This window comes from Silurus aristotelis (assembly GCF_946808225.1).
Source record: "Silurus aristotelis genome assembly, chromosome: 3".
NCBI lineage: Eukaryota > Metazoa > Chordata > Actinopteri > Siluriformes > Siluridae > Silurus > Silurus aristotelis.
The window spans coordinates 13407282-13426761 of record NC_139576.1 but is presented as its reverse complement, the minus strand read 5'-3'; the positions used below and the strand labels follow the sequence as shown (position 1 = coordinate 13426761).

The following is a 19480-nucleotide window of genomic DNA, read 5'->3' as shown; positions in this document are numbered from 1 at the left end:
TGATGATAATAATAATAATAGTGCGTGTGTTTTGATCATCTATTGTTTAGTGAATTATTGATATTATTGTTGTTATTATTGTTGTTATTTTGTCTTCACCTATTATTTAATTCCACGTGTGCAGCTTTAAATCGATGTTTCATATGAAGTGATTTATTATATAGTGAAGGAAGTTATAGTTTTTAGATCGATAGATCGCTTTATTCATTCCAGATGGAAATCCGCATTCATGATCTATTAGTTTATTCTGAATAATATCGAATAAAAGTGTTATGCTCACATGTAAACGAGCGTTTAATAATGATCATTTCATGCTCAAATTGTTTTGCCTTTTTTTTTTTTTTCTTTTCACCGATTTGTGTGCATTTTAATGATACGCTTTACATCGCGTTCACATCGCGTGGAGTTCATTATTCATTACACAACGGTTATTTTTGACTTTAACAATAAATATAAAATCAATAAAACAATAATATTTTTTATTTTTTTACTGTGTCACCAGTTTAATCAGATTTAATCCTAAATATGCGAGCAGCTTCTTTCCATTATTTGACTTGGGAATTGTAGGAAGCAGATTGTGTGTGAACGTGTGTCAAAATCATCAAGAACAAAACGAAGGAAAAACCTTTGCTAGATAAATAACCGCATTAAGTAATTGTCATAATGTAAGACTGAATGTTCTGTACATTTATATTCATTTTAATAATGAATGAATGAATTGATCAGTCGACAGAGTTTAAAGGCTGATTGTTTTCCGTAGCCTAATTCATTAAATGACGTCATTAAACAACTTTACAGATAAGCCAGATTGTCAGATAGTAAGCATTATTTCAATAGTTTTATTTGTCGGGTATATTTTTATTTCATAATTTTATTCCCTATACCTTTTCGCAAGATCACTATTTACTGGTTGTGTTATGAACCCCACCTCGGGTGAGCTGCTCTGCTCCGGGACGGTGTGTTTTTGCGCTTCTTTCTTATTGGACGGCGCGTTTTGGCTCGTGGTGTTTCCGCGTATGTGATTGGCTAAACACAGTTTGACAGGGAGGCAGAGGATTGCCCCCGAAAGTTCTCCAGAAGCGTGTATCAATCAGAGAGGAGAAAGAAAGACAGAGAGGCAGAGGATTGGAAAGTGGAGGCGCACTAGAAGATATCTGAGTAAAAATACAGCTCGGAGCAAAGTGATTTCACACTTTAGGAATGGCCTCGCACGTGCCCAGGATCTTTGAACTTGCGATTTAGATGTGCGTTTGGATTATTATATATGTTTTTGGTCATTGGAGAACTTTTGGTGAACTTGTACATCCGTTGTGCGTCAGTTCAGCAAGTCGTGCGCTCGGTGCTCGAGGGAGGCATCGATAAGGTTCACTCTCGGCTGGATTTGCCGCGGGAGACATGAGCGAGAGGAGGCGATCGGCCGCCGCGCTGAGCTCCAGAGCGCACGCCTTCTCGGTGGAGGCCCTCATTGGCACCAACAAAAAGCGGAAGCTCCGTGGCTGGGAGGAGAAGGCGCTCGAGCTCTCTATGGAAAACCTCGCAAGCAACGGCCAGCTGGAAGACGGAGAAGACGCCGGTCAGTGTCTGGATATCGAGCCGGGTTAGTGCGCAATCACGCCTTCACCTGCGCTCCGGCACAGGTTTCTGGTGTAACATCAGTGCTCACAGACACTTCTGCACAAGTTTATAAATAGTTGTTACACAGTTGCAAGATGGACTTATAATAATAATTGTCAGAAATAAATTGTTTGCCTGGGCGGTTTTATTTTTGCTTAAATAATTTATGCAAAAAAATACATTCAATATCATGAAAAAAATAGTAAATAGAATATGGAATAGCTCTGCTCACATTTCTAACCTGGCTCCATTATGTAAACTGCCTTATGGTGAAGTTCTTCATTTTAAAAACGACCAAATTCAATACATTTTTAGCGTAAAACAATTGTGTATTTATACAAACGGCTTGTGAGTGAGGGCTGAAATTCTTAAAAATGAATGACGCTTAAAAATCTTGTTCTTTCCCCAAAATCTGTGTAACGTTTGCTATTTTTCTGACGGTGTTTCAGGGTGAAAACAGAGGTGCGATGTTTTTGGTGATTTGATTTCAGCCCTCATTTAACGCTAATGGACCTCAATTGCTAAATGACTTTAATTCCTTTACTGTTTCAAATTAATGACACTTCACTCGGAACGCCCTTCTTCAATACAGAACCCATAGTAGGCTACAACATTTGCGCCAGAATTGCAGTGACCGCAAAAACAGAGCCTCTCAAATCTGACAGCTACTATAGACATTCATATATCTGAACTAGCAGAGCTAAAGTTTTAGTTGTTTATTCGAGTGTGAGAGTGTTCAACAGCAGGTGTGTGTGTGTGTGTGTGTGTGTGTGTGTGTGTGTGTGTGTGTGTGTGTGTGTGTGTGTGTGTGTGTGTGTGTGTGTATGTCTGGCTGTCCGGCTGTGAGTCTGTGGGGAGGCCTGTTTTCGGAATAAACTGATCAGCTGCATCACTTGATTAGTCTCGCCAATGAGATGGTCAAACACAGCACCTCCAACACCATTTTTCATTCCAAAATATCCTATTATTCCTTATTCCTTAAATCCCTTCGATTGAAACCATAGCCTTTTGGTTCTTTTTTCAGTGAGCGTTGCTTCAGTAGCCTGTTTTGTAATTCTTTTTTAAAAGACACATTCAAGGCATTTGGTCAACTGAGAATAAAGGAGCAATTCTTGGTGTGCAGGAATAATTGTTTGTTTGTTTGTTTGTTTGTTTTTAAAATATAGATTATTATAGACTACATTCCCCGTGTTTTAAGACAATGTAAAATGTAAAATAATCGATGTTTTTGTAGGCTACTAAACTGTCACAAAAATGATCCAATGTATTCAAATGATATATTACATTCCCTATAGTTCTTAAAAAATTGCCTGTACAAGATCTCTAACATAATAATCATATAAAAAATTTGTTTACGTTTTCTGCAGTTAGGTGCATTTTGATAGGTTATATCTCTTCCAACATGCTGCATATATACATTTTTATAATTTCTGGGGTATTGAGTGTATACATGAACATGGATAAATGCAGTGTTGCACTGAACACAAAGATGAGGGAACTCTGGGAAAAGACGTTTTAGTTTGAAGTGCAGAATGAAGTAGATTTGGGTGGTTTTATCGCCTGGTAGATCTGCAGGTCATTTCGGGGTTTGGCGTGTTTGTGGCATATCCTCCCAGACAAATAATCCTACAGCCATCAGAAAAAAAGTATAAAACACGCTTCTGAATAACACGCTGCTAACGTTCAACGGGAAAATATAAATCTTGTGTTTTCAGTGGTGTGTGTAATTCCCTTCACATTGTCCACACATTTTTTTATAGGCAGTCTTCTTGTGTAAAGTATCTTAAATCCCTTGTAAGCATTTATTATTGTTTCTATATATTTATGATTTTTTTTCTGTGCGTGCATCTATTTCGTTAGGATTTTCTGAATTTTATTGTTTACATTTACAACATTTGACAGACGCCCTTTTCCAGAGCGACGTACAAAAGTGTTGACACATTTAATATACTTATGCGCTTATCTTTAAAAAGCAAAAGTATATTTTCGGGGTTTTTTTTTCAGTGAATTTGCGTTTTAATGTAAGTCACATTAACAGGACTTTGCTCATTAAAAAAAGCGTGCTATTATTTTTTTTATTATTTGTAATTTCGCTTGTTTTCAAACTTTTTTTTATACATGTAAGTATTTTACTTAATATATAATATATTACCTCAATATATTTGTTTTAGCATTTTCATCCTTCTTTAGATTGTTTTTAGAAATATAAATGTACATTATATCCTTAAACTCTTACAGGACACGGTTAATTGGCAATACGCTGCAAAACAATACTTAAAGAGCCTAAACAAGAGATGAAGACCAAATTATTATTATTTATTTATTTTTTTATTTTGCTACGTTTTTTTTTCACGATTTCATTTTTGTTCTGAATGACCTACACTTAAACTATCCAATATGAATAGAACATAAAATTAGTTTTCAAATATACATTTATTATTATTAGTAGTAGTAATTGGTGGTATTGTTATTGGTATATAGTATTAGTAGTATTGATATAAAGTATTGGTATATAGTATTAGTAGTATTGGTATATAGTATTGGTAGTATTGGTATATAGTGTTGGTAGTATTGGTATATAGTATTGGTAGTATTGATATATAGTATTGGTAGTATTGGTAGTATTGGTATATAGTGTTGGTAGTATTGGTATATAGTATTGGTAGTAGTATTAGTAGTATTTCTTTAATTTTCACAACAATGCAAATAGGTCAGTTGACCACAGGACATTTGTATTTCATAAAACATGTTTGCGCGCTCTCAGTGACGTGTGTGTGTGTGTGTGTGTGTGTGTGTGTGTGTGTGTGTGTGTGTGTGTGTGTGTGTGTGTGTGTGTGTGTGTGTGTTTATCCACGACATCAGAATATTGTGTATGTTTTTATCTTTAAATAATCTGAACTCAATTGGCCCTGTGCGTCGCATTGAAAGAAGTTTATAACGAAAGGAGACAGATGTGTGTGTGCTTTAAAGGGAGGTTTAATCTTTATCTTTATTGCCTCCCTTTCACGTGGGATTGAATGAAATCCAGCGGAAACAGGTGCTTCTGTTCCTGCTGCTTTGGGTTACTCTAACATTTCATGCTTAGTGAGTCGCCTTATACCCAAGTCCTTCTTCACTGAACTAACTATTCCGTTCATGGCTTCAGATACCGAAGGAATTATTTGTTGTTGAAATTGTAAATAAAATCCTCAATTGAATAGTAACTTAACATTGTTGAAAGCCATTGTCCACGTGACTCTTTATAGGCGAGAACTAAGTTCTGCATTTATTATATATATATATATATATATATATATATATATATATATATATATATATATATATATATATATATATATCCAGTAATTGATCACATATCAGTTTACTCTAAAACTCTAAATTAAAACACTTTTTACCCTTTTTCAGTTGGTCATGTTGGTATCTAGTGAGCTGTAATACTGTTTCTCTGGTATGGAGTTTGACCGGTGAAATTGAACCAGGCGAGTTCGTGTTTGAGGAAACGAGGAGCTGATGACAGCAGCAGTGAAACGGTACCATATGATTGGTTTGGCTTGAGGTGAGACCCCCGGGACTCGTGGACATTCACGGACGGTCCTACAGCGCTCCTTCTTGTGTGAACGGAAGACCCATCGAAACACTGATAAGAAAAAAGCTTTCAGGAAGGCAATCATTTTCCCCTCTCTAAGTCAAGGCCACGGCCATGGGGCTTTAGGAGGGATGTCTCGTGTGTGCAATAAGTTATAAAGCTAGTGTTGCTGGACAGTGTCCAGTCTTCCTGCAGCTCTGAGTCCGTGTTGCCTTATTTGCATTGCGAATGCTGCCAAAGCAATCTCACTCATGTGAACAGTCTCTGTGCATGCTGTCTGCAGTAGTGAAACTAATAGTGAAATTCTGCTCTTTCACCTATTGTGTTCAGTGTTGGTCTGTTGAAGTCTGTTTAAAGGATGCATTTATTGCAAAATCTGAACAAATTATTTGATAAATGGAGGAAAGGCTAGGATAAGAACATACAGAATAGAGTATTTTTGTGTGATGGGTTCTTATAATACATGGTAAATATATATAAAAATATATAACACCTGCCATCTGTGAATATTAATTATTACATTTTAAATCTTATTCCTCCTCGATGGTTTTTAGCATTTTTATTTGTGTGATTTGTCATGCATATAATAAATGTATTATTGCATTAATATCATGTTAAAATGAAATGTCATGTCAGTATCCTTAAATACCAATTCTGGCACAATTCAGCCTTTTTAACCTTTTTTATTTTAATAGAAGAATTTCTGCCATTTGCGTCATTTCTTAATTTCTGAGATTGACAATCCCGTAAATAAACAAGTCAATAGTCGCATTTATACCCTTTCCTTCATCATTTCATCATTAGTTGCTTTTGAGACATTTAGCCTTAAATATATTTATTATTTAAACACACAGTAGGAATGCAATATGTTTTTACACATTTTCATTAAACCTTTTGGTTTATTATAAATAAATTCTTTATCTTGAGTGAAGGGCGCGCGTTTTCCGAAGCCGTGTTCTTTGCATGTCGAGTTTTGATAATCATGTTTATGTTTTTGCTGGCAGATTGCGAGGCCAGTCCAGGCTCGGACGGTGAGGTGTTGGCGGAGAGATCCTCGTGCTCTCTCGGTAGCCCCGCGGATCTGAACCCCGCCGCCTCCATGGAGGAGATCCAGGTGGAGCTGCAGTGCGCGGACCTGTGGAAGCGCTTCCACGACATCGGCACGGAAATGATCATCACCAAAGCAGGAAGGTATTCAGCAACAGGTCAAAGGCGTCCAGCGTGGATAATTAATGTCAAACTCCAGGAAATATGTCAATAGGTCTTTTATATATATTACAATATTGTTTTTGCAAGAAAAAAACGACTTAAAAGTCGCTCCGGCCTTGCAAAAAAAAATAACAGTCCTATTTGAAGGTAATCAATTATACTTTGTGTTATTAAAGACATATTTTTCACCACAGCAGGGTGGCACAGAGGTGCGAAGATCAGTCACTTTGGCTCGCGCGCGCGCGCACACACACACACGCGCGCGCACTCGCGAAAGGACGAATCCGATGCCTTGATATTTTTCGGGGTGCTAATGTGTTACACATGGGGGCCGAGAGCTCCGGACACGCGAGAGTCGCGTCCTCTCATCATAAGCCGAGCCCTCAGAAAAACACTGTGACGAGAACTGCTTTTAATTAATAACCCGCAAATATGTTGTTCTTTTTCTTTTTCTTTTTTTTCTTTTTTTTCTTTTTTTTTTGCTTTCTCGAGCCGAACCTTCAAATCTAAATCAAAGTGAGCATATAAACTTTCCCTGGTCTGCTTTGTCTCCACGCCATGAGATGCATCAGGCTGTTAGAGTTTGTTCCTCGCCTGATCCTTCAAACTACATGAAAACATGTTTGAAGCAACATTGTCGGGGTTTTTATAATTGTATGTAACTCGCTGTAACACGTAAATTGTAAATCGCTTACAAGCATGGAAGTGTGTGTGCTTCTGATCAAATCTTCAGTCCATCAGAAATAAAATCAGAAATCAGTGTCAAAAGATAGTAACGTAGATAGTTTTTATGACGGGATGAAAATATTGCAAATATTGCGAATATAAACAGCAAAAACAAACCTACAAACAAACAAATAAATAAATGTCTTTTTTTTTTTCACCCCAAGAATAATCTTTTAATTATCTCTGGATGTGTTAGCAGACATTTCTCCTTATTTTGCAGAAATAGTTTACAATTTATAAATGTGATTTAACATCAATATGTCAGTTGATGCAACAGAGAAAGTTATAACAATTATTTGATTTAGGAAAAAAAATGTTGACCATTGAGCATCTAGGCTAAGTGTGCAGTTTGTGAGCTCTTACATATAGGGAAGGAAATGTAGTGAAGCTTTTAAAATCTATTTGTAAAGATTTTCAAGTAGGAAAAACAATGTTAAATAAAGGTACTAAATATATTTGATTGTTGAGACGAGGTCTTTTGCTGCAGGGAGGAAAAGCAGTATTGAATTTTTCTCTTGACAAAAGATTTACGGCGTTTAAATGAAAAGAAAAAACGCAGTTTTGAAGTGTAATTTAAAGGGAAGTAATGGGGTTTTGCTTTCTGCGTCATTCACTGTCCGTGTTTGCAGTAATTTAACCTACATTACTGATATTGACAGTTAACTGTGTCGATTGTTGCCTGCAATAAATCCCAGTGTCCTATCTATTTCCACGTGTTTAGCAAAATCATGTTTTGTAACATCATGTTTTTTACATTTCAGCTGTGTTATCTTTATAAAATTAACGGCATTTTTTCTGTTATTGAACTGCCTTTATACATACATTATACACACACACACACACACACACACACACACACACACACACACACACACACACACACACACATATATATATATATATATAGATAGATAGATAGATAGATAGATAGATAGATAGATAGATAGATAGATAGATAGATAGATAGATAGATAGATAGATAGAAAATATATTATTTTATTATTATTATTATTATTATTATTTTTGTAAAAAAAAAAAAAAAAAATATATATATATATATATATATATATATATATATATATATATATATATATATATATATATATTAGAATATTTTATTTTATTATTATTTTTATTATTCAAATAAATATTTTTGCATAACTCTAAAGAATTCTCAGTGCATTTCTCTACTATGTGTGTACAGGAGAATGTTTCCTGCCATGAGAGTTAAAATCGTGGGACTGGATCCACATCAGCAGTATTATATAGCCATGGACATAGTCCCTGTGGACAACAAGAGATACAGGTGTGTTTATCAGAGTATGTACCTTTTATATTTTAACCTGATCCTAATATGGATAAAAAAAAGTTATACTTTTCTGGCTATTTGAGATAGAATTGTCACATTTAAAAAACATTGAATTAATAAATAAATAATAATGTTAAGCGAACAAAGATATGGAGAAGAGTCACATTTAGTTGGAACAAAGTTGGGGGCTTATGGTAGGCATGCATGTCTGAAGATAATTCCAAGCTCTGAAACTGTTGCAAATGTGTTATTTTTCTGGTGTTTTTACCCTCTTGTGCCAGATATAAGTGACAAAAGGTGGGATAGCATTATTGATACTCCATAGATTTTTTTTTTATTATTTGTTTCATATTACTTTAAGTAAACCAAGACATTAAAATAGGTGTGAGACATAATATTTAGATTAGAAAACCTGATGTGACTGGAATAAAAGTGTGTGATACCACAGTACTAGTAAAACTAGTATCCTATATTAAAGCTCATGGCTTCTTGACATAGGGAAAATGTCATTTGACTCATAGGGCCTTTGATAATTGTCTTTATTCAAATTTTAGTTACGTTTAAATTAATGTCGCATGTATACTCAAAATAGAATCCGCAGTCATTTCAAGACCGTGGTACAACGCTTGAAGGGAGTCATTTAGGGTCCCATAATATCACGGCGGATTTTAGAAGTCAAAGATCTTGTAAAATTAAATGGGATTTTCTTTTCTGGCTGGGGAATTTACCACAAGGCTTTGCAAATAGAGCGCAAATCTATCACTGGAATGCTTTATCCGTCTCAAGGTCTGGAGTCTGGAAACACAGCATTTATTTGACTTTACACACTTTACTTAGGCTCACTGCCTTTTCTAAGGAAGGTTGAGGTTATGCTAGATCTGCTAAGTCTTCCTTTATATATTACTTGATTTGATTTTTTTTTTACTTTAATGTGGCAGCCAGTGGACCAAAATAAAAAAATAACCTATTACATCTGTGTGCAAATATACATGTCCATTTGTGCTTTCTTTCACTGTACAATGAGAAAAGCCCTGCATGTTATTTTTCTTTCTTTCTTTCTTGATTTTTTTTAACTTGCCTCAGTTGTTTGTGTGCATGTGTGTGTGGGTATGAGTGTGTGTGTTTTTTTTTAGTGTAACTTTATGATAATGCAAGAGAGCTGGCTATTTTATTTCCTTTTATTGTTGTTTATATATAACTCCATATGGACTTTTTCTTCAAATATGAATATGTCCTCAAAACTCTCCAAAGGGTGTCACATAAAATCTGATCTTTATTGATTGTGTTGGTGCCAGATGGCAGATTTGTGTGAGATGAAAGAAGACTAATCAAATTTCCAGTTCTGTTTGGGGCTAAGGTTTCTCCCTTCTTTAACACTTTCCCTGCTACACAGAGCATAACCCTAAACAGGACTCCAAACAGGAAATTACAGAAAAGCCTGGTATTTGTGAGTGTGTGCGTGTGCGTGCGTGTGTGCGTGCGTGCATGCGTGCGTGCCCGTGCGTGCATGTGTGCGTGTCCATGTGGGTTGTTCTTTTTCATGTTTCTGTGTCAGTATTCTTTAGTGTTACTGTGCCTTTATATGTTTATGTACCACGTATCCATGCATATCATTTCTCATTTGCATTCAATATATGTGTGTTTGTTTGTGTCCATATGTGCATGTGTGTGTTTGCTGTAGGCTGCAATGAAATAGATGCAAAGAGGATGTTCAATGATGCCAAGCAATAACAATTGAGTAAAATGAGAGTTATACCCATGTTTTAGGGTTGACTGGTAACTTTGGAAAAGGTGCTGCAGCTAAACAGTTTCAGAACTAAAGACCAGAACTAACGACAACCAGCTGTGAAATAGACAGCAGTGGGTACCGTCTAAATTGTCAGCAATATCAATAACAAACCAAGAACGACTAAACAAAGAGGGGTGGGATTAGAGCCACAGCCACATTATTGGTATTGTTATGTTAAAAGGTCATATGTTCAGACTTATGTATACATACATATAACCTTATGTACTTATTTGTGTATACGCACAATAAAAATGCTTAAAGTCTAAAGTGTATTTTGGTATCTCATATCAAATCGCTGTATTTGCAGGTATGTTTATCATAGTTCAAAATGGATGGTGGCTGGAAATGCAGACTCTCCTGTTCCCCCACGTGTGTATATCCATCCGGATTCACTGGCCTCTGGGGACACATGGATGAGACAGGTGGTCAGCTTTGACAAGCTGAAACTCACTAACAATGAGCTGGATGACCAAGGACATGTAAGTTTATCTTATTGCAATAAGGTCTTTAGTTATAAGAGAGGTTAACCAGGCATTGGGGTTAGTTTTATTCACTATTACAATTGTGTTTGGTGTCTGTATATATTACATAACTCTATAGCTACCAATAATTTAACTAAATGTATTTTATTATGGACTCTCATTGTATCTGTGGCATTTCTTTTATAATAAACCTATATTATAAAATGATTTACAAAACAAAATCTTCTTCTTCAATACTTCCTATATTTTACACCCAAACAGTGACTGGTTCTGGATGTGATCTTTCTAGATGTGATTTTGACTTATGAATCGTGTTCGGAAATGACCCATGTTACACACTATTCTAGATATAATTCTTTGTTGTTCCTTGCAGTTTAGTATGAATGTACAAAGAAGAAGTTTTTGTTTAGAGCTTTAACCGACTCTTGCTGACATTCAACATGCTCTGCTTTGTCGTCATGGTTATGAGTTAAACAGTCAAAGCAAGAACAGGGTAATAGGAGTGATCTGTCAGCATGCCCAATGCGAAATCATTTAACTAGTGCTTAATATAAACAGCTTTAAAAATCAATAGCAAAATGTTTTTTGCTTTCTATCTCAGACTTCCCTTTTCCAGGTTTTAGATGTATAGTATATGTGCTCAAAATGGCCATTTTATTCCAAGTTTATGGCAAGCAGTACTTTGCTGGCATCGTCTGTGCATGTGGAGATGTTTTTGTTTCAATCGGTGATGCTATCACTCTACCATTCTGACAAATGTAATAACATATGGGTGTTAAGAACTACAGTGGGCTGGTGTTTTTATGGAAAATGGAGAAGGGCCTTTTTTCTTTTTTTTACAACAGCCTTATAAAAATAAACTTTTATTTTTTGTTCGCCTGGAGCCAGAGTGGAAGTTAACAGTGGAACGTCCTGTGTGAAATGTCTTGCTATGGTGGACAATTCAACCCTTTTATTAATTCAGTTTTCTCCCCCGTGCTCACATTAATCTCAATGCCATTTAAAAATAGATTTATATTGTATATAACTTTTAAAATGTCTAAAATTAAACAATGTAACTGTATTTCCAAAATACAGTTAAAACCATAAATTCTGTGGTTAGTTTCAAAACAGCATTTTTTTTGTTTATTGATTATGATAGCTTAACCAGGAAAAGAATAATAAATTCAGTGTAATATGCTTTTAACTAGATAGTGTATATAATAATGGACATTGTCACATTGCCACTTGTTGTTGCTGTAATTTTCTTTGCAAAGCAAGTAGTCGATCTCTTAAAATGGTCCATATTATTGTTTTGGCTGCTGTGGGATTTTGGTTACATTTGCTCTGGTTCTCTGATATTAGATACTTGAGGTTGGATGGTAGAGTCTTGTCCTAAACTCCCATTGGCCATTCTGATGTGTAAAGTCAGAAAGATAAGACATAGGAATATTACATTTGTTGTCACAAAGGTGTTTTCTCACTAATTTGAACTTTCTGGCTTAGGGGAGTTTGTCAGACCCTAAAAATAAATTAATTTAATGTAAAGCTGGAAGTTCTGTAGCTCTGATGCTGAATGTTCAGCACAAGCTCACTCGCAGCTCTGCATTTTTGCCTTATATGACACAGGCATAAATAATTGAATAAAATGGAAAAATAAACGGCATCTTTCTCTTTCAGATCATCCTACACTCCATGCACAAATATCAACCACGTGTTCATGTGATCCGGAAGGACTTCAGTAGTGAGCTCTCTCCTACTAAGCCAGTGCCCACTGGGGAAGGTGTAAAGACCTTCAGTTTCCCTGAAACTGTTTTCACCACAGTCACAGCATATCAAAACCAACAGGTCTGTATCACAGTACAGCACATTAAAGCAAGTCAAACTATCCAGTGTGGCAGATGTCTTTTAAAATACATGTTGATTAATCATTTTTTAGCATTTAATATTATTCGCATATATTTTGATTTCTTCCTCCTTTGATTTACTTACTTGTTTTACAGATTACCCGACTAAAGATTGACCGCAACCCATTTGCTAAAGGTTTCCGGGACTCAGGGAGAAACAGGTACATTTTCATGAGTACTAATGTAACCAATCCTTCCACTGTAATCTCCATACTGCTTAGCCAAACAAACATATTTCTCAAATGTTACTTTGACTATGAAAATAATCCTCTGGAGATGCATTTTAATCTGCTATGTGTTGTCTCCAAAAAAATCACCTGCTGTTTCTTCTGCTAAGAAATCCTTGTTGACCTGTAATATCCAGGGGCGAAATGACTTCTTTCCTCTCCTTTTCATAATTTCCATTTGTGTTTGTGCCATATCCTCATTCACTCTGTCTTCATTCTCTTCACTGTTCCATCTTCAAAACAACATTTTTACTTTGCTCTTCGGTGCTCCGCGTCAGTATAAGATGTGAGTCTGAATTAACATGCAACGAGAGCGAGGCTGGAACAGACCCTCGGCACATGAAAGCCTGCTGCCATCTGGAGAGCATTATCAGCACAGATATTTGAGACATCTTTTTTCATTTTTTCAAACAATAGAAGGCCTGATTTATGAACTTGCATGTTCATTGCAGTAAAAATACAAATGAAAACATTATTTCAGAGTATAATATTCATAGACAAAAAGTATAATTACTCACACATCTATCCTTATTTAACTCAAATTATGGTTTTAAAGAAATATAGCTCTGTTTGAGTAATAAAGCTCTATATTCACCACTAAGTAACCACAGTTCAATTTATCCAGTCAGGATCATGAATACTGCAGCACATTTTATAATACAGGATCAAAACCCAGCATCTGTTATTTATTCAATATATTTCATAATTACAATAGAAACCTAATTACAGTCATTGCCATTATTGCTGCACCATGTTTGCATGCTTAGCTGTGCATTTATTCATTTTATTTATATTCTTCCTGATGCATTGGTTTTGAGGGATTACTCTGTGATGGAGTGCAGTTCTGGCCAAAGACTGTATTATTAGTGTGTATGCCTAACGAGCAAGAGTAAGTAGAGACTCACAGCCCCTAAAGGAAACTGTGCTGTGCAGGTCGAGCTGAGCCTGAGGCTGAGCTGCCTTTCTCAGTACAGGGGAGTAAATCACACAGGAAGGAGATTCGTGTTTGGAGCGGAGATGAAACATCACTCAGATTTATGCGCACAGTAAAAAGGCTGCTCCTTTTTTACAGGCTTTGGTTTCCTCCAACTCCCTCTTTTCAGTTCTTTTGCATTTCTTCTAATTTTCATGCAAATGATATGACACTTTATACTTGAATCTCTTTTCTATTTCTTAACTTATTTTAAATCATCCATTGCTTCCTTTTTATTGTCATCCCTGTCCAAACTTCTGGTCTTGACCATTTCATGCTCTCTTCTACTAGGACTGGTCTGGAGGCGATCATGGAAACATATGCCTTTTGGAGACCACCTGTGAGGACGCTTACTTTCGAGGATTTCAGTAACATGCAGAAACAGCAAGGTGTGTGGATAGGACATCGAAATGATCTTAAAGAGACAAAAAAAATTACTACAAATGTTCTATCACCATCATAAGAAAACTACACAACAATAAAGAGACTAAGATGAACTAGAAAGCAGACACCATAGACTTGCTCATGCTCCAAATAAAACTGCAAAAGAAATTAAAATTACCTCTGGGCTGGATAGTCGGAACTGTAACCTTTTTTCTAAGCCATAGCTAGTCTCAGTGGCCTGGAAAATCAAATGTTACATCAAAATCTCCTCTCTTAAAGCATAACAGTGACCAAAACCCAATACTTATCATAAACAGACATCTGTTTGGCATTAGAAGCCCTAATAGATTAAATGTTAATTAAAGTCCCAGAAAGCTGATGAACTTTTGGTACTCTGTACAGACGTTCTTCCTCCAGAGAATTTCATCTCTCCAGCAGCTCAGCCAGCTCTCTCTGAGTAATCAGCTTATTCCCTCAGCACCACTGAAGGCCCTCTCACCCCTGCCCGACAATAGGGGGAAAAACATGACATCACCCTAAGATCTCCTCTCACTCAGCCAGCAGAGCAGTACCACGCAGAGTAGAGCTCAGCTGTATTATCGAAGGCATATGGAGCTGGCCCAAACTTCAGCCAAGACGCAGAGTCCTGAATTGTTTTGAACTGACTGCACGATATTTTCCTTCCTTACCATGTGCTCAGTCTAAATTTTCGAAACAATGAAATGACCACTGGCCAGATTCTCATTAATAAAGAAATATGTGATTATAGATATCCCACAGCTATCATTCAGTTCCAAGACTTTGATATATATGCTTTGTATGTGCCAAGTGTCTTTTCCCTTCTATGTTATAAATGATTTTTAATGATGGTAATGAAGGCAAGCTCTCATATATATATATATATATATATATATATATATATATATATATATATATATATATATATATATATATATATATATGTATTTGTTTTTTGACAACATTTACCTCACATTATTCCGAGGATAATTCTTTAAGGTACTAGCCTAACTTCGAAGAGAATTTGTCACTATTTATGAGTACAGAGATTTTGTAATTATTACTCTGGAGAGATACTATCCATTATATGCCTCCAAGTGGCACTTGCTGCCAAACTTGAACAGGGCTCTCTTGTTCCACATGGAGTTTAAGGATGCATTGCTTGTCCTTAGAAGCCTCTGTGACTGCACGTTGTTCCCAGACTGAAACGAGAGATCACTCTCAGTATGATTGTTGGCTAGTTATTCTGTTTTAAGAACTGGCCCTGTCTTACTTTATCACTGTTCTTGTGTATATATTTAAGTGCTTTTTATATAAGGCATATACAGTGTGTCTTTGTATTTGGTGTTAGTTTTATATCTGTATACAGACTTGTCTGTGTAGATTTCCAATCCTCCAAATAATTTTGAAAGCTAAGGAGCAGTAGGATCCTTGTGCATGGTGTATCAGTTTTAGTTGACACATGTTAAGATGTCTGCTTTTATTACAGTGAGACAGTAGGGTTTTCTTTTTAAAATCTCTTAATGTTTGTTAACTGTACTAAATTTTATTTTTAGGAGGGAGCACTGGCACATCTCCTACTACCTCAAGCACTGGAACACCATCTCCTTCAAGCGCGACTCACCTTCTCTCTCCCTCATGCTCTCCTCCCACTTTTCATCTTGCTCCGAACACCTTTAATGTGGGCTGTAGGGAAAGCCAGCTGTGTAACCTCGGGCTGTCTGAGTATCCTGCCTGTGCTCGAAGCAATATGCCAACCTTGCAGGGCTATGGGGGACTGACCGATGGATCCTACGGCCGTCTCCAGTCAGCAGGGGGCAGCATGGCTTCCACCCAGCCTTCAGACTCTTTCCTGCCCCAGAGGACTTCCTCTTTAATTGCAGCAGGAATGCAAGGAAGCACTCACACCTCATTGCCCACCAGTAGTAATGGCGGAGGCAGCAACAGTGGCAAAATGGATGCTTATGGAAGTCAGTTGTCATCTTTCCCCACCTCTCAGCTTCAGTATGTGATGCAGACAGGGGCAGGTACAGGCTCTGGCTCGTCCTCTTCACCAGGGACTTCCCCTTCCTCGGCTCACATGTTTACCGGGAGTCATCACCACATGCAGCAGGGCTCATACAATGCCTTTTCTTTGCACAATCCCTACAACCTCTATGGATACAACTTCCCAGCTTCTCCACGCCTGGCCACCAACTCAGAGAAATCTCAGGGCGGCCTGCTATGCTCATCCTCTTCTGCTGGTGCCTTTGCTGAGCGTCAATATCTTTCCAGTGGCAGTATGGACAGCATGCACATGATAGGAAATCCCAGCAGTAGCCAGCAGGTGTCCACAGCCTGTGATGGTCGCCAGTATAGCTCTTCCACTCAAATGTCTATGCACATGGTTTAAAAATATGATAAAAAAGGTAAAAACGTTGTGCATCATCAATGCATTAAGTCAAATCAAACTGTTTCTCAGTCTGTTTTTCTGCTATCATAGAATTTTAACCTTAAAAAAAAAGCAGATTGTTGGTGTGTATTTCAGATGTTGCTGATGGACAAAAGTACAAAGCAAATCTTGAATCCTTTTAAAAAGGGACTATCATCTCCATCATATGCAGACTTTAAATCACTAATTAGATGTACATGGACAACATAAATGTGTTATTTATGTCATTTTTCTTTGATACATGCCAAAAAAAATAAGCAATTACATATAAGAGCATATAAACCTGCCTTATGTACTTTCCAATCTCAAGCCAGTGGAGTATTGAAGCAAAAGAAGTCTTTGTCATGAGGGTGCTCTTGAAGGATTCTAGTGAGATTTGGTGCAATAATGACAAATCGAATCATTTCTTATCACACACATCCTTTACCTGAACAATGGACGCGCAAAGCTGACCCAGGTGTTGTTTTTGGTAAACAATAAAAGCAGATCAATCTGTTTCACAACAAAGTAATTTCAGAGAAATGGAAACCCTATCCAGTGTTTTTAGTGAATATTATTCACCTAAAAAGGTGGGAAATTTGAAGGACACTGATGGGCAGGAAAAAGACTGTTACTTTTGGTAAATCTGTTCTTGCCTATTATGTTAGAGCATACTCAACTACATTTGGAGTGTATCACCTTTTTAGACACTAAGCTTTAAAGTTGATGTGTGGGAAACATAGAAAACCAGAGTAATAAATGTATGTTTTGGAGTGATGTAGAAGTGTAAAGTATTTAAGTGTTTAAGTGCTATGTAACAAAACAAATGTGCAGTAATTATTAGTGCCAAGCACAAAACCTCAGCAATGCAATTCAATTTCTACAACATACATTATTCAGCAACCTGTGTAAGATTTATTCTTTCAACTGATTGCAAAATTGCAAAAAAAACATGAAAAAAGGGATAATCATTTGCTTCCCATACAGTCAGGAAATGTAAATAGTCAGTCATAAGCTTGTTACCAAAATCTATTTTTTCAACATTTTGAAATGAAAATTGTTAGAACTTCAAATACACAAAAAAATGTTTGTTCTGACATTTTAAAATGCTGTAATAGCCAATTTTACAACTGTTGGAAGATCAAGTTTTTTTCCTCAAACTTCTCCAACAATATGACTAAGAATTTGATCTTTTGGACTGGACAGTGAATGTAAATCTGTATCTCCTTTAAACATATGTCTCTACTGTTGCCACATGCATGAGACGGACAAAGTTCATGAGGATATGAAAATGAATATTATTAAAAAATAAATAAACAAACAAAATAATAATAGTTTAATGCTGCTGTTTGCTTAATAATAAAATATCCTGTACATGTTACATTTGCCTTTGTTGTGTATGAGAGACATTAACATACCACCAGGTCTAAGAGAGTGACTTACTGGTTTGGTTGGAAATGAAATCGTTTTTTCATTACACAGTTTATAATGTCTGCTTTTCATACAGTAATGGTACATATTTATGGTCAGTCTTTTTGCCTTGGTTATACGTCTTATTATCCAGGCACCGAATCCAGTGATTTAGAAGCACAATCAGCATCTATTACATGGATGTCTTAAGAAATCTTTTTTTTTTTTTTTTATCCTTGCTTTCAATTACTCTTTCTATTCATCTCTCTCTCTCTCTCTCTCTCTCTCTCTCTCTCTCTCTCTCTCTCTCTCTCTCTCTCTCTCTCTCTCTCTCTCTCTTTCTCTCTCTCTCTCCCTCTCCAATCAATCTAACATTGGTGCTCAGTTTCACCCCTGGAATATCAGGTCTGAATCATCTGACTGGGTAGTGGACCATGAAGACATCCCTATGTATTAGAAACACCTGTTTCCTAAACTCTGCTCTAATATTGATTGGATATTTAGTTGAGTGCATGATTTCATAATTTGGAATATATCCACCAAATCTGGACATTATTTTCCAATAATCATTCACATTTATTTGTATAATGAAATTCTCTGAAGTCACATTGGCAATCAAGTGAGCCCCATGAGCAACTTTACTATCGTGATGAAGATGTGCCTGTACAGACACACAGAAGAAACACTAAACCATGACCATATCATGTAGTATGTGAACAGCATTGTTGTGGCTCAGAGGATGTATCAGGATATGATTAATATATGGAACTATAGCTTTAAATAGATTTCATGGTTCAACTGTTGCCCTCTTGGATTCATTTTATTATTTTTTTCCATGAATTTACTAGTTTGTATTATAGTATTATATTTATGATAATGTGCCAGAAAATGCAATAAAAATAGACGTTACAGGTATATTATCGCTTTTACAAATCTCCTCTTGATTCATACAGACAAAAATCAGGCCTCATCTGAATCTGGTGCTTTTATCTTATTATCTAGCATGATCAAATTGGGATGATGTCAGTACATAATGTATATTTACATGCATTTTCTGGGGCATGATTAAACTGAAATCCCACCCACATTCAGTTTGGTGAGACAAAATAATGCCATGCTTTTCTCTCTAAACTATTTGTTTTTGCCATGAAAGAGAGAACAAAAGCAATATAGAGAACAGACGTTGAAATAATGTCTTCCACCAAATAAAGAAAAAGTTTTTGACTTAAACTGTAGAATCATGTATAAACAAATCTGCACTGATGTGTAATAGAGCCTCAAAGAAACTTATTATTGATCCTATTTAAAAAAGTTGAAAAGTACAGTGTGGATAAAAGTATTAGAGAGAGGGGGAAAGATGTTTGCAATAGTAATTCCCTTGAGCATAGTGACTTTGATAAAGTGATAAAAACAGACGGAAAGTGTTCAGCTCTGGCTTAGACCTCTGTCTCTTTTAG

General features: G+C 36.2%; 1 protein-coding gene across 1 annotated transcript; it reads left to right on the top strand.

Annotated features, from left to right (window-relative positions):
• The first annotated feature begins 1083 nt into the window (after positions 1–1083).
• On the top strand, positions 1084–17994 carry tbx15 (T-box transcription factor 15). The gene is made up of 8 exons (XM_083536025.1): positions 1084–1597; positions 6205–6391; positions 8340–8441; positions 10541–10712; positions 12375–12542; positions 12698–12762; positions 14093–14190; positions 15760–17994. Exons 1-8 carry the CDS (start codon positions 1396–1398, stop codon positions 16593–16595), a joined length of 1830 nt encoding a protein of 609 aa, XP_083392151.1. The 5' UTR covers positions 1084–1395; the 3' UTR covers positions 16596–17994.
• The last annotated feature ends 1486 nt before the right edge of the window (positions 17995–19480 follow it).